Here is a 23,912-nt window from a genome sequence, read left to right as displayed (position 1 = left end):
AAACCACATTCGCTATCGACACCGATCCAGAGCAGAGTCATTCTGAGGTGATATGTGTGATACTTGTTGGTCTGGAAAGGCAGGGTAAAACATTTATCCCTTAAGTCGAACACAACTAGCTCAAGATGAATCCGAAAATCGTACTAAAAGGCAAAAAGTGTTATTAATGCTTTATCATTTTATCGCCCAAGTACGCAAACCTACTATCAGCGTTATCTGGGTGCCTGAAAAACTTTGGTAAGATTCCATTGATCGAACGTTACTGCTTTGTGCTTCAAATTATAGCTAACCCATTTAGTCGCGTTGCGATTAGTGAGGGTGAAAAAATTGAGCTAAATGCAAGCGGTAGCACCGTTTCCCGATTTGTACTGGAACATGCGAGAGTTGCCATCGTTTGCAGCACGTTATCTGTATCTTTCCTGGACGCCGGTTTAACCAACGTTCACCAAACCCCGGAACCAAAGCCAGGGCTAGCTCTCGAACCCATCCGCAGCTACCAACATTCACAGTGACCAATTCCGTTCAGGGGAGAAAAAAAAACGCTGGCATATTTCCTAGCGGTACATCATCTTGCGAGACCGCCAGGAACTGCCAGGGTGGGGAGCAAAACCGAGTGCACCCGGCGATATGCCTTGATTGCAACTAATCTAGAAAATTAGCTCAATCGGGAAATCGCTGCTCGGGTGCACACCAACAAACGGGCGTACGAGATCATCGGACCGATCGTCGATCAACAAACATGGTCAACACACTGCTGCACCCCGCTCCCTCAGACTGCTTCTACCGTTAAACCGAATTGTACCGAGTCAGAGGAAAACGAGATCGATTATCGATTGTCCAAACAACGCGCACCTGCCCGCAAGCCATTTGATTTAACCGGTCAGGTTGGATTTTCTACGCGAGCAAAACCTACTCGGTTAATCGGTATTACATAAATCCGATAAGCATAATTTTCTGCCCCTTTCGATCGACGGATCGGAACAGCAACAGCAGCAGCAAAAAAAAAAAAACAAACCCGCCCGATGCCCTGATTACGATCCGTTCCTGGTTAACCCACATCCCAGCTAATTGGACCGACATGTTTCTTAATTGCAAAGAATACGGTCCGCTTGCCAGAAATTCAGACATCCTCAGAACCGAATCTGCTGAGCGGGGTCAAGTTTCAGAGGTTGCTGGTGTGATTTCGATTACTTTTTTTTATTGTTTTTGTGTCGCCTGCCCGTGTCACACCGCTAGCTGTATCGTTCGCGGTTGGTCACGAATTTCGAAAGGGATCGTCGTGAGACCGAACCCGGGTGCGTGTGAGAGAACATACCATTGTCCGCCTCTAACAATCCAACATGTTTTCAGAGGGTTTACGTTACAGTATAACGGCGAAGTTTAAATTTGTGAAACGTTAGATGGTGGAAGAAATATGCACCACCTCAACCACCACCGGAAAGGAATGGGGGCTTGGACCTACGCGGTCAAAATTAAAGTTACAGCCCCAATAGTGCACTGGCGCAGTCGAGATACGGACCTGTTACTATCATTATCGTCCGCCACAGACACTTGCTGCCGCAGTTCGGAGGTAGCCATGTGGTTGTTCTTTATCTTCCTATATTCCGCTACCTTTTCCCTGCTGTGGGATGGGAAAAGGGCAATGAATTCGCCTTTCTTTCGAAGTGATAGTATACAGGCCACTTAAGGGGACTATCGCACCCTGTGGCAAGTATGACCACTGCGCCCTCTTTCACCATTTTCTCAAGCATCTTCAGTGCCCATGGACAATGGATGCTTCATTCTACCACGACGTTCCGTAATTAATTCTAGTACACACGGCGGCTATATACACACCAAACACGCCCATTGAAAGTCTCCCACGGGATATCGCGAGACCGCAAGCATTGCGCGGACGACACTCGCCAAGGCGTCCTCCATTCCCGCGTGCACCCGGTAAATGGGAGCGAGCGTGTGCGCGCGGGCGCTAAATAATATGAAATTAGTGTGTGTTTATTAATTGGCAGAAAATTAATTATCCTATCTACTTGTGGCCGCGATCGAGCGCCGGTGTGTTCCGTAAAATGTACCGTTCGTTCGGTCACTGTGGCGTCTTCACGGTTCTAATTACTATCCAATGGGCAGGAACAAAACAACAACAGCACAGAACAAAATTAGGACCATAGTTCTAGAACCACAATCATACAGTGGTTGCGTACGGAAAGCACCACACCAGATCAGCTTCTAAGCCGCATCCAGTGGTGCGTTTTCTTCGTGTGCAGTCGTGTTACATTTGACTTTAACTAGCGACTGTAGATGAATAAAGTTGTGCGAAAACTTCTAGCGGTTTTTTTTTTCAAAGGCAACCCCCTTCTCAGTACACTATTATCATACTCCTTCTTTTTTTTTGGGTCATCCCTTCTGGAGACTTAATACATGTGCTTGTTTCGTGCTACTCCATCACACCAATTTTAAATCTCATCTTTGCGGAGAAACCCTCATGATTGTTCAAGCTCACGCGGCGCAGTGACTTCAAAAAACCGTTGTGGACCCGCCCATACCACTGTGATGGCGAAGCGATAGGATGGTCCTCAGCTAGCCCTGCCCGGGTACAGCACGGGATAAGAGAAGGAGAAAGTCTAATTAATTTACCGCATCGTGCACACGCGATCATGGGACGATCTTCCTGATGCCGATCTGTCGCGACCACTCCCGGTTGCGGTCCTTTGCTCTCTAGGTTAGATCGACCGCCGCCAGAACTGTCCACAGCATTCTCCACTGCGGGTAACTGAGCGTAGAAAGTCCAATTAAAAATGATGCCCAACCGTTGCGATGGAATTCATCACACGGGAGAGAATTGGCCGAGAATTTTTACCCGCGAGCTTTCGAGATGTTGGTGGTGCTACTCCACCGTCTGGATGTTTCGCATGTTAGCACGTTTTGCAGGTATCGATAGTGAGCTCAGTTGGCGATAGAAACACTGGAAAAGGTTCCAACACTCCACACAATATACGTTCCCAGGCATCACTGCGGGGAATCCGAGCGGCTGATGTTCTCTGATCCTAGGGACTGCATGCAATGTGAGTGAGCTCTTGCACGAGTGTCGAATGCTATCATACCGAGCTGTCATATTATTTGCCACAACCGCTGTTGTACTGCTAGCAGAACTCTTGCTTGGCGGCAAAAGATAAACTGTCACTCGCTGCTTCAGCAAGCTACACATTGTTTGGATCGCACCGAACCCTGTGTGTGTGTTTTGTTTTGTCCGTTTTCAACGCTAGTCAAACGGTTGTCAACAACGGTAAAAGGACGTTTGAGATGGTCTTTTTTTTATATTGCTCTCCTCGCGCCCCAACGAGCACCCATGTCGCGCCATCGGAGGCTGAAAACCGATCTGCAAAAACAGGAGTATCTGTTTTACCACCTACGGCGATCGCTCTGTGCGGTTGGCGCCAAATTGCGTGACCGTGTAGCCGATCGCTTTCTGGTCACGTATTGACTAAGCGACCACTCTCCGCTCCCCACACACCCGAGGCTGGATCCAACGGCAACCGGTTACATTTGGTTCCGATTTACTTTCCGCAGGAGCGAAAATTGTTCCTTAATGATCGGCCCACAGCAGCCGTCACAGCAGTAGCACCCATCGCAGCACATTGGGGGCTTAGAAAAGAAGCCGATGCACGTCAGGCAGGAATCGAAATGCTTCACCAAACATAAATCATGTCCCTCTGTCATGCGATATCGCGATTGATCGATCCCCGTGCCCGGCTCATATTGTGGAGATGCAAGGGGCGGCAGAGGGGACAGGACAATCGATAGACGTAGAAACCCGACCGTCTTAAAGAGTTTGCCGCCCAGGAAGAGCTACTGTTAGAGTTTTTTAATATGTCCCTCCAGCTTCCATCAATCTATTGTTGAGCGCGGACTTGGATTGTGCCCGTGCCACAGTACTTTCCATGGCGATACAATCAACGCCATGGCGTCCGCGTGAATCGATCGAGTGATGTGGGTAAGTGTGCACAAATGCACCTCGCTCGCTCGCTGCACACACGATTGTGCCTTGCGCTGAAAATTGAAGGATTTATTCCGATCGTTTCGCTGAACGATCTCATTAGCATAGAGGGAAATGTGATAGGACTGCGCGCTGTCGGCTGCGGTCTTACCGGTCATCCAGGAACGTTGGAACCGATGAGTTCTTAGCGAAAACTGTCCGCAGCAGAAAGCTTAACTGTCGACATTCTGGATTGCTTTCTGCGATGGCATGAAACGGTTCTAAATTTACCACCGACGTATGGGTTAAATGATATTCATTCTGTCAAACGAACAGGACGCCAACGAATAATCAACGGCGAGGTGAACAAAGAAAAACAAAGTGAGCGACTGAAAGCGAGAAGGATTCGAAAATAGCATGAAAAATTATGCAATGAATGGAATATATTTCGTATATTATGCAAAAGACCGTTACTGCTTATGGTCGAGTGGCAAATATGGTCGTCAAAAAACTCTTCTTGCTGCCATGAAACACACAGCAGTAACTATTGCGATACGGCCACAACATCACAACACAACACAAATTCCCTATCTGCCCATGCCAGATGTGTTCGCGTTACGACCTTGTAACTGGTTCCATCCATATGCACTACTTCACCAGAATCAGAGCTCACCGCTGTAACTGTACGTTGAAGGGAATGGGAAATTCCGGGACCGGCCGCCTCCCAACTCGCGTTGGTCTCAACCGATCCGACGACTCTCGATCGTAAAGGAGAGCAAAGCAAAGGGTGTACCGGTGTACTGCTACGTCCCGGTGTGCCAACGGGAAAACTAAAAACCCAATCCCATGAACAGCACAAGCCGTGTAGACGTTTCGCGCGGAAAGAGAAGGTGTTAATGAAATTGGCTCCTCAGCTGTGTGATCTTGGTAGACCGCACCGCGATAGCGCGCGGGATGAGCTGAGGGCAAGAAGAAACACATCATCTCATAGAGATGGTTCCCCGTTAGCACATTTCTGCGTGGCGTAGAAAACTCAACATCATTTTCGATTGACCCAATTACGCGCAGCAAGGCAGAGGCATCCATTCGTCAGACACCGCATCCGACACCGCAGTCTGACGAACGAGGTGCAGCATGTGTACCAACAGCCCGATCCCATTGCTTGACCAGGCGGCACGGAAAAGCTTTTGATTACTCAATTACAATTATTCATTATTTATGCTGTGTTACTGTTTTATGCTACCGCACGGTAGTATATGCCCCCGGGGGGAGTCGTTGCCTAGTAAGTGTCCCACTCCAAGACATTAACCTCAAGGCGATCTCTGCTCGTGCCAGATAATCACGTACTTTTACGAGATGAAGCTGCAAACCAACCAACGAACGAAAAAAAAAGGTTTTCCAAGTCGTACAGCCACATAAAATACCTTAAACATTTATGCTGGCAAAGTTATACAACACTTGGCACGAGCGCACATGTAAAAGGAAAGAAACGAAAGCACTAATGCTAATGATCCATGTACTCGAGATAGTGGCAAATTAATTACTCCCTGCTAAACTGATCGCACCACCACCGTCCGGAGAAGGCGGACGTGTTTGCATTTGCGTAAAGAAATAAGAGCACCGTACGGCTTTAGCTAGAGTTAGGGCAAACGGGTAAACTGCAATCCTTGGCAAACAAAGTAGGTGAACGTATCTGACCCGATATCACGAGACTTGCCGCCCAAGTGAAGCTGCCGCCTGTTTTTTCACCGTTGAAGAAATAATTAACATTCATTGCGTCTGTCTTGCCGAGCGAGAATAGAAGAACGGAGATTACACCTGCGCTAAACAAGAACCTGGAATAGTTTTTTATCCCCCCCCGAGACGAGCTAAGTGATTTATAGCGTCTCCCAAATGTGTCTTCTTACATTTCCGACTAGCAACTGAGACATTAAATTGCAAGAAATGGTTTCGGTTTTCAATGCGCGACACTATAACCACACCACAGCTCTCCGGTTCGACACGTTGCTTGTCAACAACGTGTGCCCTGGGATCTTGCTGCTCCGCTTATCCCGCCTTTCGTTACATGGGACCGTCTACGATTTGCAACGAGCACGGTTTGGGGTGATCTTATCTAAATTGTTTTCATTCGATATGTTTGCGAGCAAAACAAATTCCATGAAACCACAAAACACCACAACAATACGAGTAATGTGAATGTTGACCCTTTCACGACCACACATCCAACTCCTTTCCCCGAGTGTTTGACAGGCCAACGTTAGCCGGATTTCATCATTTCTTATTCTGACATATGAATTAATTACGTCTCCCAGTGCTAATGGAAACATTATGTAAAGCGGTGCTCTAACATAGCAAAACACCAAAACGCTGGAGGTAGTTTATCTTATTCACCGTTACACTTTTACCGCTAAACTAACCATGGAGACGGTAACAGGATTGAACCTCGTGCTTCAGCGATATCTCTAGGGCTCGTGCAGAAAGTGCCAAATTCTCAGCACCTGACTTAACGAACGGAGTGACATTTTCCATAAATCGCTGCACATGCTCCGTGTGTCGTTTCAGGACAGGCCAGGGCGCTCGAGCTCAATTAACTTGCAACCAGCGGCTAAGCACGGTGGTAAATTATGGTACACGGATTGGAGCATGGCAAGCACACACACACGCACACACTCGGCTGTTGTTTATCTTCTCCAGCGCACACGTAGTAGGGCTTCGAAAAGATCGATTCCGGCAGATTAGAAGTACAGCTGCACTTCACCAGGGATGTGACGAGGATTCGCTAAGGTCACCGGCATGATGACTTCTACACCGAGTCCTCCTACCACCTGCGCCGCTACACCATTGTTAGATCGTGTGTGCAGTACTATCTGCGGCGACATGACTTCGGTGCTTGATAACCATCAAGCAGTTAGTAGATCTTGTCTAACCCGCATGTCCCTGCCGCGAACCACGAATCGCCGACCTGGCCAAGAAAGGATGGCCTGTCGTGCTGGCATGTGGCCCGGTGCGCGCGATTCCGCTGACATTCCAATTACTCCCCAATCATTCGACTAGATCGTACACGGCACGCGCAAGCAGAAGTTACGGGTAGGACGTTCTTAATGTTTCACCCGTCCGCCAGAGTACGTGCTTTCAAAGTGTTTTTCGCCAAGAGAGAGAGAGAGAGAGAGAAAGGCAGAGGAAGAGAAAGAGCCCAAAGGTACAACAACCTGTACCGCGATTCATTCTTCATCCACTCGAAGGGTGATGAAGCTTGTCTTATTAGCACAAAATGGATCACATAGAAAGGAACCAGCGGACCACCGCATACAATCCCCTCGCCCGTGAGCGCCGTCTCGTAATTGTACGATACGATTCTGCACCAAATGTGCGGGGGCTCCAGGTTAGCGTTTCTGGCGAGCATTAAAGCATCTTCAAAAGGAATCCATAACAACCTGTTAATTATATTCTTCCCTTGGCTTTTTGGTGCTCCGGTGCTGACCGCTTGTCTAGTCGCGCGCGCGCACACACACCTTGCGCGAAATCTAGTCGTGCTCGAATTCGATCGCGAACGATGCTTGCGCAACGCCCTTTTTTAGAACGATTCACCGTTCTGAACATGGATGCACAGGTCCATCACCTTCCGCTTTCCGAGCAGCGCAGGTAATGGGGGTTGGATTGTGGTGGCCGACTAAGGGTGGCTTAGAAGCAGCTGGAAGCTCGTACTATATCATTATTGTTAGACGATAGCAGCATGGAGAAACAATTACTAGTTGAACCACGACCTCTAGCACTGTGCAGAACGGCAAACGAACCCACCCGGTATGCGACCGGGGCCGGAAACGACCAACTCGCTATGGGAGCAGCGTCCATAGAGCTTTTGTCCATACCCGCCAACTTTGGAAGATGAGGGCGCACAAGGCAGAATGTTTGGACTGAGCAGAAGGAACAAAAAAAACCGAACAAAAAAAAACGGCACGATAGGAGGACATCTTTCGCCACAATTGTTAGCAAACAGGGGAGAGATAGACCATTAAGCGCACTTTGTACCAACCAAACCCGTACATATTTTATATTTCTTCCCGCTTGCTTCGCCCAAACTTCCTCCGCTTCCCGTCGTTGCTCCACATTGCTCCACAGCATCTTGCGCTTCGTCGGTCCAAAGTTGCTCAACTTCCTTCACTGATAAGAATCTCTCCACCCTTGGTGAGGTTTTTTTTTGTCCAATTTGGAGTGTGCCTGGGCTCCATTGTGGAAATGGGACTTTGGTCGAACCCCGCTTTTAGCAAAGGCCTGCCTGCTTGTCAATGCGCTTATGAAACAACGCGCACCCCGATGCTGGAGGAAAGCGCACGTGTGTGTGTGTGTGTGTGTGAGTGTAGGTGTGTTTGTACTTCGCTCGATTTGGTACCGCGAGGCGTGTTCGCGCTCACATGAAGGCAAATAATGGAAGTCGGATAAAAGTAATAACAAGTAAAACTATCTATCCCCGGATGTACTGCGAAACCTATTATTATTGCCTATCGCAAGCCCATCGAACCTTTCCATTGGCGGTAAAAGGAAGGCCGAGCGTGCAGAGAATCTGCCCAAGCGTTCCTTCCTATCTTCCGCGTGTTTCCTTTTCCGCCGACACTGCGCCCCAGCGCGATTGAACGCCCATTCAAAGCCATTTTGATTTAATAAAGCACCATGCGCTTGTTAAAACTATTGCAGAACAAGCATTCCACGCTGGTTTAGCATGCACCGACAGACCGGGCGAGTTGACCACTTTCCATTCAAGCAAATACAGACCGAGCGTGCTGTGGAGTCACTTGATCGTAACTGGCGGTAGTTGGCCATCCAAACCGATTGCCCAACCTAAGCGACTCCAGCAAGGAGAGGAGGATTAGACTCGTGACAAAACCAAGCGACAACTGGGCGACGACTCTAATGATCGCCAATTATTGTCGTTCGGCTACAGAGCGATGCCTCCGAATGGTAATCCTTGTGTACACATGACAGCGTACAAATCGTTTGCTGAATGCTCACCATACACACACAAACACTCACTGAGGATCCATCGGATGAGGGATAGCGACACCGATCCTGGGACGGATGAATAGCAACCACCACGTCAGAACGGTTCTATCGATCGATCCATCTTTTCCCAGCGCGTGTTGTCTTTGGCCACTGTCTTGTCCGGCTGTCGATAGCAGTCCATCAGTTAGCGTTCGCTTTTTGCAGACCGACTGTAATCAATCATCAAACGCAAACCACCGGAACGGCCACACGGATCTTGTGCGACGGGATGACGATGTCATCAGCCTTTGCCTGCCGAGCTACCTTCCGAAACAGTTCAATTTGCACCGGCTCCGTTCCCCTTTTGTGGCCGCGCGCACAAGTGTCATTATTATTCGTTTCTCGCGACCTTAACTATCATTACTATTATTTGCTATTCGTACACCTCACCCTTTTTCCCTCAAGGACGTTCCGGTTCGATGACCCCTATCTTTCTTTCTCTGTCCACTGTCTCGGATGGCCGATCAAGCACCTAAACCAATCAAGACCCAAACCACGAATTGCGTGCAGGGTTTTGCGTCCCCCTTGCCCTTGCGCCTACCAACCCCCACCCTCGACAGACCGACCGACGATGGGGACGAGAATTTTATGTGTTTTCCATTTCTTTTCACACAATTCTCACAAGCACTGTCGCCCAATCAGCTACCAGCCAGATAGATGAACCCGGTGGGACTCGTATCTTTCAGTTTGAAAAATGGATAGGAAATTAAGCAAATCAAAAGCGCTTATCATGAACATTCAAGCGGACGTGTGCAACGGAAATGGGCATAAGCACAAACAAACACTTTTGTGGCACCATCGGGTTCTGCCGCCGATCTAGTAGTGTACGCAAATCAGCTCGCTGTGTGCGATCGGCACGCCACCAGATCAATGTAGGGTGCGATTGATCAATGACCTTTCCGGTGGGGAGGCCTGTCTCGCAGTTTCCCTTCACCACACTTCAGGCACACACACGCCAACAAGGATTGTGGTTTTCCAAATTGTTCTCTCCAATTTCGTGTATTTTCTGGTTTGGTTTTCAATTGAGATTCTGTGGCGGGTCGGACAGGAAAAAAAAGAACAGTATCAAAAAAAGGCGGACGAAGAAAACATTAGCGCAGAAGCAGAAACTCGTTTTCCGGGTCATTTTTATCACGAAATTCCGAAAATATCATTTCAACCATCGGTTAAGGATACGTGGCTTAAAATCATTTTATACCTTCTGGCGTCCAGCGGGCAGTCGGTTTTACTGTTCGGTGCCGCCAGTTTGATTACGCATCAATACTTTACTTTCATCTCACTCCGAAGAGAAGGATGCTGTTGGCACTACCAGGAATAAATTAGCCATAAGCTTAATCGAGGTAGCAAAATTACAACTTCTCGTTGTACAATTTGCTTCATTTTGTTTCGATTCGATTTACGAACTTATCAAACAGGGAATGACTCGGTAAAGCGAACTGAACGCATCTGTAAGGCTCATGCCACGCTACCTTTGGGCAGTTCAAAAGACCCTAGCCACAGCCTTCCACCTGATTGCTGACCGAATGAGGGTAGACAAGAAAGATTATCTGAACGAAATGGCGTGGACAACCTGTGCCGGAGAAAGGGGACGCGGCATGAAATGGAAAGCACCCTAAAACCGCAGACAGCAAAGCAGCGTGTCTGGGTCGATTGTTTGCTTTGCGGTTCGGACCACACAATAGACGGTGAGGGTGCGACATACTTGCATGTGGCACCCACCCGTTCAATTTGCTTCGCTCCAATTTGCCCGAACGCCTTCCGGTTATGGGTCAAACTCTTACTCTTACTAGTCCATCAGCCCATCAGCCTGTCCCAGACGCTATTTGTTAGTTCAATCTTTGCGCGATGTTGTTTGGCGTTACCAGGACCGTAATCTGCACGGCTAGCGAGCGTGTACCCGGAAACATATTCGCTGCCCTTCGAACGACACAGACGACCAACGTAGTCGACTGTAGGCAGGCGCAGGCTGCATCCGCTATCGATGAAAATTGATCAATTATTATAATTACTACCACACATCGGCGGACACCGCGACACCGCACCAGCTGAGGCCCTTTGCAGCGCAAGACCGTTTCACTAACGCGTCTAGCGTCCTTTGCTTCACCGTACTAACTCTGTACTAGAATTCATTCCCCGTTAGGATCGTTAAGCCCGATCGTCCGTTCCCTGCGCGGAAAGCGTTCTGCGCGTGCTACCAGTTGTTCATTGCACACAATATAGGGCACACCGTATGCAAACGGATGGCAATTGGTGTCGAGATTAAATTTTACTGATTTGAATATGACAAACTCGTGTAACGGTGAACCAGCTGCGGTGTGGAATGCCACAGCACACGAGGTGTCGCTCTGTGAACACAACCAGACCAGAGCCAGAGATTGCTATCACCGCACCGCTCATAATGCTACCGTTAACGTTCTCGATCGCTAAACCGGCCCCAACGGGTTTCAAAACTATTTCATGATCTTTACAATTAAATTCTGCGTCATGCAAAATGTGCAAATCGATAATTCAAACATACATTCTCATGTACATGATTGTTTTCTCGTTTTCTCGTCCCCCACTTTAGTTCGGCCAACTTTTACCAGACCACAATGACTTGCGAACTGTCCGACATGGACCGTATCACACTGGCCGGATCATCCGCCTTCCAGACGAATGATGGTGCCGACTACCTGGAGAACAACTGCGCCGAGGAACCAACCAAGCTGTGCGAATTCAAGCGCCTGTCCGGCCGCATCTTAAAGACGGTCGACTCGGTGTACCAGGACGTGGCCAGCGTGGACGAGTGCCGTGAGCTGTGCCTGAGCTCGCCGTACCGTTGCCACTCGTACGACTACGGAGATACCGGCGATATGGTGTGCCGCCTGTCCCATCACAGCCGTGCCACGCTGTCCGACATTCAGGATCCCTATCTGGACGTTCCGGAAGCCGCCACCTACGAGCTGTCCTCGTGCTATAACGTTTCGATCGAATGCCGTGCCGGCGACATGATTGCCAAGATCCGTACCTCCAAACTGTTCGACGGCAAGGTGTACGCCAAGGGTGCGCCGAACTCGTGCTCGGTCGATGTAAAGAACTCGCTCGAGTTCGAACTGCGCATGGGCTACCAGGACATCGACTGCAATGTGCGCCAGAACGGTCTCGGCCGCTACCTGAACGATGTCGTTATCCAGCATCACGATACGATCGTTACGTCCTCCGATCTGGGGTTGGCCGTCACCTGCCAGTACGATCTGACCAACAAGACCGTCTCGAACGATGTCGATCTGGACGTTACCGGCGACATTGAACCGGCCTTGTCGGAAGAGGTTGTCGTGGATTCGCCCAACGTAGTGATGAAGATTACCACGCGCGACGGCAGCGAAATGATGCGCACGGCCGAGGTTGGCGATCCCCTGGCACTGCGCTTCGAGATCCTGGACCCACAGTCACCGTACGAGATCTTTGTCCGCGAGCTGGTCGCGATGGACGGGGTGGACAGCAGCGAAATTACGCTCATCGATGCCCGCGGTTGCCCTACGGATCACTTCATCATGGGACCAATCTACAAAAGCGCAACGTCCGGCAAGATTCTGCTCTCGCACTTCGATGCATTCAAGTTCCCGTCGTCGGAGATGGTACAGTTCCGAGCGCTCGTCACACCGTGCATGCCGACCTGTGAACCGGTGCAGTGCGATCAGGATGACTTTGGCGGTGAGCTGCGGTCGATGGTATCGTACGGACGCAAGCGACGATCGATTAACGCTACGACGAGCGCACTGATGGATGCGGCCGTACGCCATCGCCGGGAAACCACACGCCAAGCCCCGCAGGACGATATGCTGCTGGTACAGTCGATCCAAATTACGGACAAGTTCGGATTCGAAAAGCAGCAGGGTGCCAAGCCAAAGCTTAGCAGCAGTGAAACCGTGTTCGTGGCCGGCGATGGCCAAGGAATCTGTGTCAATGGATTAGGTAAGTATACGATCAACCACACCAGTGGGTCGTGCGCGTATGATGCTAACGCTGTTTCGGGTTTTCCCATTGTTCCCCTCCCCCTTCTCGTCCAGGTCTTATCGTTGCCGGAGCCGTCTTCCTGCTCGGTCAGTTGGCTGTGATTGCCATCTGGACTTATCTGTGGCAGCGCCGCCGAAAGCAGCGTCAGTTCGAGAACGCCTCCATGGGTTCGTCGGTCGTGCCGACCCCAACGATGACCGGAAGCCGAGCAGACTCTATGTGCAAACTGTATGACAGTGGTTACGCCGGTAGGCACTTTTAAATTGCACCACGCCAATGCTGCTGACCACATCCCCACCAAATTTGCACCGGAACAGATTTAGCTTACAAAAGGTATCCCACGTCAAACGGACAAACACAAAACATACACACTCAACAAGAACAGACGATGAACGTTGCTGAACACTAAGCACTGTTCAGAAGCGTTCTGGCCGATTGGATTGCTGTGGAAGGTGATAGTAACATTTGCACTATTTGTACATAATGCAAATCTACTACTTTCGAGCAAAATGCAATCCAATCGCCAACATCGTGAAGGTCGATGGTGCGGGTAGCCTTTGTCCTGAGGATAAATGTTCACCCATCAGCCAGCGATCGCTTACTGTCATTCGAATCACGTGGTGCATATACGTAAAACGAATCCCTTCAATGTTGGATGTGCGCAATTATTATTTTCTAGATCTATTAACAAAACGAAGAAAGTGCCTCTAGTGAGCGAGTCTTTTTTTAAAAAAAGCGAATGAATAACTCATAATCACATTTAGAAAACCAATCATACACCCAATCAAGTATCATTTTATCACCATTTTCATGCAAAGATCATACAATCGATGAATTAAATCATATTGGAGAAAAGGACGACTAGAATATAAAACAGAAGGACAAATTGTGTGAGTTAGAAAACAAAAACAGAAGTTACATCTCTTTAGCAGAAAAAAAGGGAACAACGAAACATTATAAGGGAGAGGGGTTGGTAGGAACTGTGTGTGTGTGCGAGGGTGAACGCGTAATTGTGATAGGCATTACGAATTAAAACGCAAAAAAAGCTTCTTCCGTTTGTGAGACTGATCTGCATGACTGAACGACTAGGATGAATGAGTGCATTGCCGCGCCGCTTGTGCGCAAGTGTGCGGGTAATGCAGAGTGCGTGCGTGTGTTAGAATTAGCAGTAGCAACTGTTTCGACTAAATAATGAAAAAAGAGAGGAGAAAAAAAAACAAAGACAAAATTCACCTAGCAAAAGGGCGAAGAGTAAGGTAGTAGCTTAACGATAGGAACAATCCCGTACCCCCCATGCGTATCCCCTCGATCCGACAGTGACGGCCGTGGTGTTAAACATGATATGGGGAAACATCGACCAATCTGTAGCATTGTATATCCATTTGTCCTTTTCTCCGGACTTTAAGGCCACACTTAGGCCGGCGAACGTTTTAGTTTTTTTTTGCGAGACGTGTGCAAGTAGTTCGGGACCGGAGCGCCACGATCAAACCGCAATGAACAACTCAAATGAAACCGAACGAAAGCTTTTATTTGAGTTTTGCATTGCGCAAGGGATCCAACAGCAAATTTGGACCTGCACTGGGCAGACGATGCCCGGTGCGGGTCCGCATTTCATTATGGCCTCGGCTCACGCCACTTGTCAGCCAGTGAAATGTGCGGCCTTAATTTTAAGCATTTATCATAATTTATTTTTTATAATCTCTAACTTTTATTAGTTCTTTGAAGCACACCGCATTTGAGCATGTGTCACACGCGGATCTTTAGCGTCTGAGGGCATCTTGAAACGATTTTTTTTTTTATTTGCTTTTGCTTTGTAATTTAAAAATGAACACAAATCATACTCAGTACGCAAAGCGATAAAAACAACCCCCACATTTTTGCACTCACTCACATCTCCCACTGGTAAAAAAAACAAAAACCGAAACAATACCCAGCGCATAATCTTCTGCATTACCTTAACACAAAACTGCCACTAAATGTAATGGCATTTCAATGAATACATTCGCAACTAATCTTAGCCACAAGTAAGAAAGATACGCATAACAATAGTTAGTAGTCAATAGCAAATGTCCGCGTAAACTATTTCCAAACGACCTGGCAGGTCTGTAGCAAAACAACAGCTCTGTCTAGTGCTTCCTTCAATATTTTAAAATGCATTTTTAGTACAGCCCTTGGCAGAACTATCCGCCAAAACCCATTCATTTTCACAGCTCAAATAAAAAAAACAATTACTAACCCTCAATATACAAAACAAAGCTAAGCAAGCGAAGATAAAAGAGAAATGAAAAAGAATAAAAAGAAACAAACACATCCACACACTCCCATCACACACACAAACCGCATAAAAGTCAAAAAAGTAAATGATAATTTAACTTAATTTAAATGTAATGAAATCAAATTAACATTAACTTAATTGCGCAACAAAACAACCTTAGGCTAGTAGATGGAACGCAAGAGAAGAAGTAACAGTGAGGAGGAAAAGAGGAGAGGAAAACGTTTAACGACAAACAAAATCCAACCGAACGGCCACGCAAAGCAATCGGTTTCGAAAGAATTGCAAATGCGTGTCATAACGCAATAGTACTACATACAATACATATGCATATGTTTTCTATGTATTCGCTAGACACTCTACCATCGCAGAAGAGCATGCGATTAAGCATCAGTGGCTTAACCAACAAACATCGGTTTACGGCGATCAAATAGGAAAACGTTACTGTAATGTGAAACATTATTTTAATAAAGTGAATAAACTTAAAAATAAACCCCGTGTCTCAATTTGTATGCACCCAAGCCATCTAATGAACGATTGATCCAAAGCATCGATTTCAACTCACCCTTAATCGATGATCCACGACCGACCACATCCGGCTGGCAGAATCGTTGGACGCGGCCAAAATCATGGAACCGGTCGTATCAAACTCTACCGAATTGATGCCTTGATTGCTGCCTACAAGCACACCACGCTGCTCACAGATACCTAAAAACAGAAAACCAAAATGTGTGATTGCATCCGCTTCGCGAACTCGTACGGCTTTTGTTACCTTTCCCCACGTCCCACAGCTTCACCTTCCGGTCAGCACCACCGGTGGCCACGATACGCTCAATCGGACTCCAGCGCACCGCATTTACCTCGCCATCGTGAGCATCAAACTTAAACTCGACACCTTCCGGCAGGCCGTCTATATCGAACCGGTCCAGGTCGGGTCCGAGCGACGAAGGACCCGGAATGTCCCGTATCGCCCGTTCGAGTTCGCTTTCGATGCGTGCCTTTTTCTCCTTCACAAACTTATCATTTTCCTTGTTCATAATCTCGGCATCGCGCGATTTGTACTCCATCAGCAGGTTGAGCAGCTTGGTGTTTTCGTCCTGCACTGTGCGCAGCTTGTCTTCGGCCGTATTGGCGCGCAACTGCGAGGCTAGCGATTCATCCTTTATGGTAACGTGCGATGCTTTCAGCTCATCCAACTCCTCCTTCAGTGCGACGGACAGGGCCGTTTTCTCGGCCAGCGCGCGCTCCCTCTCGACCAGCAGTCTCTGCAGATCGGACAACCGCTGGTTCAGGGTGATCACCATTTGCGAATGTTCGCCCTTTCGTTTGTGCAGGTCCGTCAGCTCTTCCTGTTGGGCAAGCACCTTCTTTTCGAGCGATTGAATTTGCGCATTTGTTATGGCTGCCACGTCCGTCCCGAAACCGGTGCCACTACCACCCGCCGTTCCCGCCACATTCACACTGTCCCGTATTTTTCGATCAATTTTCAAATCCAAATTTTCCTGTCGCAGCTTGGCGGCCGTATCGAACAATCGGTTATCTGAAATGGAAGAGAAACAAAATAAAAATGGTGTATAATATAAAGAAAAATTAAAGTCCCCCATTGCCATATGGTTACACCGTCACGCAAAATTTCATCCGTAGCGTATTACGCACATCACTTTCTCCTTTCACTTTCGCAGCCAAGAGTGGCAGCAGATTGCTTGTACGGCGTACGCCCATATTGCACTCGGGAAGGATGCATTACACCGTACGCATAATCTAATTTATCGCCCAGCATGTCAGTGAACCGGTTTCGCAAGGACACTTACTGTAGTGTATAATATCAGCAAACCGTGCCGATTCATTTTTATTTCGCTCCCGTAGTCTATCGGCAATGACATCGCGCCAGTTTTCCTGCATCTTTGCCATAACGCTGCAGCACGCTGCTCACACGATTCGTTGGTAAATGATTCTTTCTTTCGAAATTGCACTTTTGTGATTGCGAAATTTGTGGCCTTTGCACCGACGACTACTACCACTCCCGCTGGAAATTCACCAAATTCGGCCACACACAAATTTGCTCACAGCATTCAACGCACAACGTCGCGGCACATTTACAGGACAAGGCTTGCTAGATGAGGAATATTCACTTCACTTTTCAGACGGTTCAACGTATGAATTTTCGATTTCATAGCCAGATTACACCGCGTACAAGACCCCACCGTGTGTTTGTGTTTTGATTAGCACTTTCTTCCACTTCTAGCGATTCATTGCTGACAGCCGCGCGATGTAAACAAATATCTTGAAATGGTTTCGCTCACTACTATTTTCTTGCACGAGTGCTGGGCGTACAACCGACGGATTTCTGCTTTTGAACTTTCACTAACTTTGGGCAGTTTATTTGTTGCACCGAACCGTTCACGACAAACGATTAGAATAAGACTCAGTTCTCACGCCAGAATAGTCTGCTTTTATACCTGCTAAGAGAAGATCTAACCAATGCCTACTATGGTTTTACTTTTAGTACCAGCCTAATTCGTCTACAATGAATCGAGGTAGGCATCGAGGTCAGGCATGAAAATGTTTTTTTATTGCTAAAAAAAATAAACCTCAAATCTAGCACAAAAAACGATTTTGGTTGTAAAATTGAGATATTTTCACTCGCATTGAATCGCCGAAAATGTTGTATAAACCTTGGTCAATACTCAGATCTGCCAAACTTTGTTTGCAATGATACAACAACGACGCGGGAAGAAAACCACACAACACAACTCCTGTAAATACTGTTGGTTTCCTTCATAGTTTAATTAATTTTAGCAAGGTTCAAGTAAGTACCTCAAACAATTTAAGGCACAGAAGACAATCTGAAGAACCTTCTCTCATTTCTTGATACAGAACCAAAAAGTAGTGATAAACACATCAACATGACAAGGGGCAGAATGGGCGGAGAAGGGAATAGCGAAACTTCGTCAGTACCGGACAACTTCGATAAAGGTCCCGCTGTAGATGATCCGACAGAGGCCAACCTTTGTTGGTCTGATGAAGTTATAGTGAAATCAGAAGTCATCATTTTACCGGATGACATGTTGCCAACGTTACAGTGCCGTTTATGCCATAGCACAGACCATTTGTGTTCGCCGATATTTAATTTAGGCGGCGGGATCGAGCTGACGGAAGCGCACTTTGAAACTATTTACAGGCTGTCCGATATTGCAATTACTTACGAGAAGGATCACGCATCGGTCGTGTGTTCCTACTGCTTGCTGAAGATAGAAGAATATACCACGATACGTGAAGTATGGCAAATGAAAAATAATGTAGCACACGAAAGCCGAGCGCCTGTGATAAAGACTTCCAACACCATCGCTGTTTGTACGGATCCTCCTGACTTGAAAGATGCCAGCACACAAACCTCCAGCGACTGTCAGATACACACCCATGGTACGGATTTGCCTGGGGCAACAGAACGTGCAGCTAGCAGCAAAGAAACTCCGGTACCAGATCCAACTCCCGCGCCGATTGTCATCGATATAAGCGAAGAAGACGACGAGCATGGTGTACAACAAGAAGTAATTGATGTAGAGGAGTACTGCAACCGGTCGGATGGCGAACGGAAAAGGCGTCGAAGCAAGACTGAACTTATAGACGAGGTGATGCAGTTAGTTAAGAAACAGTATCGATCAAAATCACACTCACAAAAACGTCCCAGCCGTTAATAAAGTGCAAACTTCATTTATGTACTAACCAAGACACTTTTATATTATTCCTTAGCGACCAATAAGGTCGAATGGCTCAAACTATCTATAACCAAAGCACCCAATCAACCATGTCACTCCTGCTCAGCCGGAGGTATAACTTCGTACATTTCGCAGAAGGTGGGGTCCTTTTCAAGCATAATTTTACGAAGCAATTCACGAGGCCGCAATGCTTTTCTGGACACCACAATTTGCCTGGTGCCGTTGGAATCCTTCCCATGACTTTGTGATTTCAAGTGCATGCTAATGGCAAGCCTATAAAAGAAAACAAATGAAGTTATCATAACAATTTTGACAAAGCGTGTACCATTGCATCACTCACATATGGATGTGTTTTCGATCCTCCTTGGAGTATTCATTGCTGAAAACAATGTGATGATCTTCGATCTTTCCATCACGTAAATCCATCAGCTTTTGCTTAATCACAGCATGATTCAGTTTTACTTCAGGGACCGCATTTCCAAGCCCTTTACGACCGACGTTTTGGTCCACGGTAACGGGATTCACTATGCCATCGCCGCGAACGCCAAGGCATCCTCCGCTCCAACCCAGTTTGGCCAACAGTTTAAATCCCATGTTGCTCGTGCCGAGCTTGTCTGCTTCAGCATTGCCTTGCTCTTCAGTGTCTGTTTTCGGTATGACCTCTATTCCGTCCAGTTGAGTGGCTTGTTTTTTGCGCTGCAATTAGAACATACGATGTAGCCAGTGGCTTGTTCAAAGCCATGCCATTCAAATTACGTACCTTTAGCGAATAGCAATGCTGCGACAGGATTTTCATCACATTTTCCTTAGCCATTTTAAGCGCACGCTTGCTATCATTGGCAATAACTGTTGCTAATGTAGTTCCTGAAGCTTTCACTACAGCTTCGTGCATATTCTCGCCATTCGGGTGGGAGCTTGCTACAATCTTTACGCCATTGTTTAATGAGTTAAACATATCAATTGTTAGCCGAAAATCGTTATTCAAAATAATCAAATCGTTGCGCAGACAGTTCAACAGAAACGAAGGGATAGTGCTCTGAGAATCATCGGCCATCTGCCCCCCCGATCCGGCAGTTCGATCAACGTTTGCAGCAGTCACTGGGCCTTCCCTTCGCACCTTGGAGGCAGCCGCATCCGAGGCCGAAACAAACGTTCGTTTCAGCATAAACGCGCGGCTGCGATGATAATCGCGTCCAATACCGTCGGATAGTTTTTCTACCAGCGTCATAGTTTCCGGGGGATAGCGGCAACCCAACAGTTGCACGTTAATGTACACCTGAGCGAGACAAATGAGCTCGTCCTGTGACAAAAGTTCTTGGTTTTTCTCCAAAAATGCACGCCTCAGCTCCCAATGCTCATCTTGCTCCAGCGGATTCCTGCACTGGTCAATGTTAAACGGAGTTTCTTCAACGGTTTCCTCCACCAATGCTGTGCTAGATTGCTTGCTTTTCTTTTTCACTTTTTTCTTAGCTGGCGCTTCGGCATTGCCGCATTGGTCACTGTTGTGCGTAGCTTCTTCAACATTTTCCTCAACAAATGCAGCATTAGGTTGTTTGCTTTGCTTTTTCGCGTTTTTCTTAGCTGGCGCTTCGGAATTGCTGCATTGGTCACCGTTAAACGGAGTTTCTTCAACGTCTTCCTCAACAAATGCAGCATTAGGTTGTTTACTTTTCTTTTTCGCTTTTTTCTTAGTTGGCGCTTCGGAATCGGGTTCCATGTCACAATCGATTGACTGCTGCATATCCAATTCTGCAGATTCAGAATTGGCTGTAGTTGACTCCTTCGCAGATGAGTCTACCTTACGTTTTTTGGCCATTTTCCACAGTCTCTGATTTGTTTTAAATAAACCACGTTTTTGAGGATGTTTGTGTTTTGGTCTTTGTTATGATTTTCACAGAAGTAACTTCTGTCAAACTCTAAATGACCAAGGTAAACAGATCTGAAGAAGCAATGCGGTGTGCTCAAATTATTACCGGTTCAGCCCAAGATGAACATTAGTGAACCGGTTCGGTTGTTTTATTGGAATTTTGGTTCGATTTAAAGCTAGAAATCCAAAGATTACAATTGAATAATTCATATTATGATCAATTTAATAAAAAAAAAAACTGCAGAATTTTCATTATACTATTCTACGTTCTTTCCAGATTACCTTTTTGTTGCATGTCAAATTGTAGTTGCCCTATATGCACACCTTGAATTACAGTTGGATCATTTTTTTTCGATTGGTGGTACGGGCCAACAATATACTAGAACAGTAGGGAATCATTGTTTACTAAACGATTTTAGTAATTAACAAAGATTGAATCAGAAAATTACCACAAATTGCTGGTAATATGAAATTTCAGTCTTGTGCACGTCAGAAAAGACTAGCCACTCGGCGGGCAAACATACACAAAAGGATGCGGCGTAAATGGCTTCAGCCTTTCTCTCGTGGCTGTAAATCTAGACCGTGGCCAGCACGCAATGAAACAGAAACATCAGAAGATTCCACAACTAGTCTGGAATCAGCGGAACCCGCTGTTAACACCGATTGGATCATCGAAAGATACCGCACCCCGCATGATACCAACTCGCTGTGGAATTTGAAGAAATGGTTCATGCAATTGCACAAGGAATGCATCCCGGAAGAGGAGTTAGTTGCGCTGGCGCAAGTATTCGCGAACATGGTAGCGTACGGATGTAGATATGCGCCTGAGCTCATGGAGCGAGTGAGCGAGCTTGGTAAACCAGTGGCCAAAGTTTATCACAGTTTGAAGGCGAAAAGAAGTTTTCGCGCCCAAATCCCGGTGAAAACTGAATGCCATGAGTCGCCGGCACACGTTCCGGCGGACCCGGAAGAGCTAGATTGGAGGATGGATCCCGTCTTTCCGGCCCACACGCTGGACGAGATACTCCGTAACATCATTGTGGTGAACAATTCTTTAAAAGAAACAACGGAATGGTTCGAACGTTTGGGTAGTGGTACGATATCGATTGCCATCAGTGCGATATCGCATGGGATATTCGAAGTGAAAGCTTATGCTGCCAACCATTTCATCAACAAAACTTCCGGCACGTACCGTAAGGCGTATGCGCAATGCGTGGTAGATTTACTGGAAATCCTGAAATACTACTGCTATCAAGTGAATGTAAGTATCATGCGGAACGCGGTTCGTTGCTACACTCAAACAAACCGTCCTTAAATACATATCTTTTTTGCAGTACATACAGCGGTTTCCCTACCTGAATTACAATGTAGAAAGACTTTTGAATGAAAGCAGCCACCAACCTGTACAATGTGTCGAGCAGCACAATATCGGTTACCGATTGCTTCAAAAGCTAGGCTGGTCGGGTGGTGGGCTAGGATCGAAACAGACGGGCATATTGCGGCCGATCGAAGTGTGCTACAAGCATGATCGCAGAGGGCTCGGTTCTAAAAAGCCCACGAAAAAGAATCAACCCATAGACACGATCGAAGACTATTGTCACATTGATATCCCCTTCTATCACATGCTTATGGATGCTATCCTTGCCCGGCAGCCGTACTACGATCTCATATTTTCACCGGAGTTTACCGAGAGCGAACGGATACTATTGACGAGGTAAGTGGTAAGAGTACGGCGTGTCACCTAAACACACGCTGTTAAAAAGATCCTTCTATTGCAGATTAGCAGCGCAGCGAAGGCTTCGGTGTGGAACACGAATCAGCGAGACTGGGCAGGCTCAGTTTGTCATCAAACGGTATCCTTTACCACCGCATGTCGTGCTGGCGCAGGTGCTGGTAGAAAATCATCCACTCGTATCGAAGTACTATGAAGTTATACCACCCAGGATGTTCCTCCAGTCGTACTAGCGACAACACAACAGCACCGGTGCATTGGTTTTATACGGTAAGTTAGACAGGATTAGATATTAAGTTTATCAATCTGTTCAGGATACGCTATCCCATAAGAATAGTTTGATTCATTATTTTAAAACATGGAAAAAAATATTTTAATTTCGTAATTTGTTTATGAAAACAAAGGTCCTCAACCCACTATATCATAACACAATTACAGTTTACAGTTACTCAAAAGTATAAAAAAATTAAAGCGCTACGTAATCTGTAGTTTAAACTCATAAATCGTTGAAACTTGAACAAAAAAAAATCCCTAATTTTTAACATTTAGTTTCACCCTCTAGTTCCATGCTAAAGCTATCTTCTTTTATTACTTTTTAACAATTTTTCAAACTTTTCAAACAATCTACGAAACATATTCTATATGATGCATTTTGTTTTTGCTTTCCTTGAACAGTCTAAGGCGCTATGAATGTTCGTTTGTTATTAATATTTTTATTTCTCGTTTTGATATTCATTTAATTTTGGTTAAATTACCGTTTCTGGTAGGTAGACGCTATTATTGGATTTACCATAGATCCTTTATTTAGTAGTAGTAGTAGTTTTAAAAACTTTATTTCAAAATTTAGGTAACAGTATGCAAACATTGAAAAATGAAAAAGTACAAAGTTTTTCTTAAATAAAATAATTACAAAAGAATGTGCGATGAAAGTAGTAAAACGTTTGTTTGGAAAATTTGAACCAATAGGTACGGAAGTAAAGGCAAGCTGCTACCGTGTCCTTGCATAGTTAGCGGTGCGTCAAGATTGGATAGAAGAGTCCGAGAAAAGCATACACTGAATATAATAAGTTAAAGAGCGATTTGAACATATGAACTAAGTGCCAAACCAGTACGTTTGTGCAGAAAAGCATAGAAAAAATAGCGTTACGAACTGCTAGCAGTTAGCTGAGTTTAAAATCATATTGCTTGTACGTTTTGAATTTACTATGTTCCAATTTTGAATACAATAGAAGTTATGTGAAAAACAAAAACACCCGTCTGAAGTAATTATTTTAGATCAAATAGTTGCATCGATCGTTTGGCGCCTTAATGTATGCTTT

The 23,912-nt window shown here is 46.4% G+C and overlaps 5 protein-coding genes across 7 annotated transcripts in view; 3 read left to right on the top strand and 2 right to left on the bottom strand.

Annotated features, from left to right (window-relative positions):
• Nucleotides 1-15,768, top strand: part of LOC118508457 — an 86,881-nt gene extending 71,113 nt beyond the window's left edge. Inside the window, exons 7-8 of the mRNA XM_036048259.1 lie at nucleotides 11,574-12,961; nucleotides 13,057-15,768. Coding sequence (XP_035904152.1) covers nucleotides 11,574-12,961; nucleotides 13,057-13,265 — 1,597 coding nt within the window. The 3' untranslated portion in view covers nucleotides 13,266-15,768. The remainder of the gene's footprint in view (nucleotides 1-11,573; nucleotides 12,962-13,056) is intronic.
• LOC118508458 (autophagy-related protein 16-1) overlaps nucleotides 1-17,697 on the bottom strand; it is a 225,615-nt gene extending 207,918 nt beyond the window's left edge. For both annotated transcript variants that reach the window (XM_036048261.1, XM_036048262.1), the window contains exons 1-3: nucleotides 17,087-17,697; nucleotides 16,048-16,815; nucleotides 15,841-15,983 (exon numbers count right to left, since the gene is read on the bottom strand). In XM_036048261.1, coding sequence (XP_035904154.1) covers nucleotides 15,841-15,983; nucleotides 16,048-16,815; nucleotides 17,087-17,186 — 1,011 coding nt within the window. In that variant the 5' untranslated portion in view covers nucleotides 17,187-17,697. The remainder of the gene's footprint in view (nucleotides 1-15,840; nucleotides 15,984-16,047; nucleotides 16,816-17,086) is intronic.
• Nucleotides 17,698-17,935: 238 nt separating this feature from the next.
• Nucleotides 17,936-19,007, top strand: LOC118508464. The gene is made up of 2 exons (XM_036048268.1): nucleotides 17,936-18,084; nucleotides 18,153-19,007. The coding sequence occupies exon 2, from the start codon at nucleotides 18,182-18,184 to the stop codon at nucleotides 18,971-18,973; it is 792 nt and encodes a 263-aa protein (XP_035904161.1). The 5' UTR covers nucleotides 17,936-18,084; nucleotides 18,153-18,181; the 3' UTR covers nucleotides 18,974-19,007.
• LOC118508459 lies at nucleotides 18,961-20,923 on the bottom strand. The gene is made up of 3 exons (XM_036048263.1): nucleotides 19,755-20,923; nucleotides 19,335-19,690; nucleotides 18,961-19,267 (listed from the first exon to the last, which is right to left on the bottom strand). Exons 1-3 carry the CDS (start codon nucleotides 20,808-20,810, stop codon nucleotides 19,087-19,089), a joined length of 1,593 nt encoding a protein of 530 aa, XP_035904156.1. The 5' UTR covers nucleotides 20,811-20,923; the 3' UTR covers nucleotides 18,961-19,086.
• Nucleotides 20,924-21,087: 164 nt separating this feature from the next.
• LOC118508461 lies at nucleotides 21,088-23,830 on the top strand. Of its 2 annotated transcripts, XM_036048266.1 has the most exons (4): nucleotides 21,088-22,122; nucleotides 22,196-22,575; nucleotides 22,640-22,863; nucleotides 23,560-23,830. In XM_036048266.1, the coding sequence occupies exons 1-3, from the start codon at nucleotides 21,328-21,330 to the stop codon at nucleotides 22,824-22,826; spliced, it is 1,362 nt and encodes a 453-aa protein (XP_035904159.1). In that variant the 5' UTR covers nucleotides 21,088-21,327; the 3' UTR covers nucleotides 22,827-22,863; nucleotides 23,560-23,830. The 2 variants fall into 2 exon arrangements, with proteins under 2 accessions (XP_035904159.1, XP_035904158.1); XM_036048265.1 differs by lacking the exon at nucleotides 23,560-23,830 and having other exon boundaries at nucleotides 21,089-22,122; nucleotides 22,640-22,954.
• Nucleotides 23,831-23,912: the final 82 nt, after the last annotated feature.

The sequence above is a fragment of the Anopheles stephensi genome, chromosome 2, assembly GCF_013141755.1.
Source record: "Anopheles stephensi strain Indian chromosome 2, UCI_ANSTEP_V1.0, whole genome shotgun sequence".
NCBI lineage: Eukaryota > Metazoa > Arthropoda > Insecta > Diptera > Culicidae > Anopheles > Anopheles stephensi.
The sequence above is the reverse complement of the archived record's forward strand: the minus strand, read 5'-3'. Positions and strand labels throughout refer to the sequence as shown.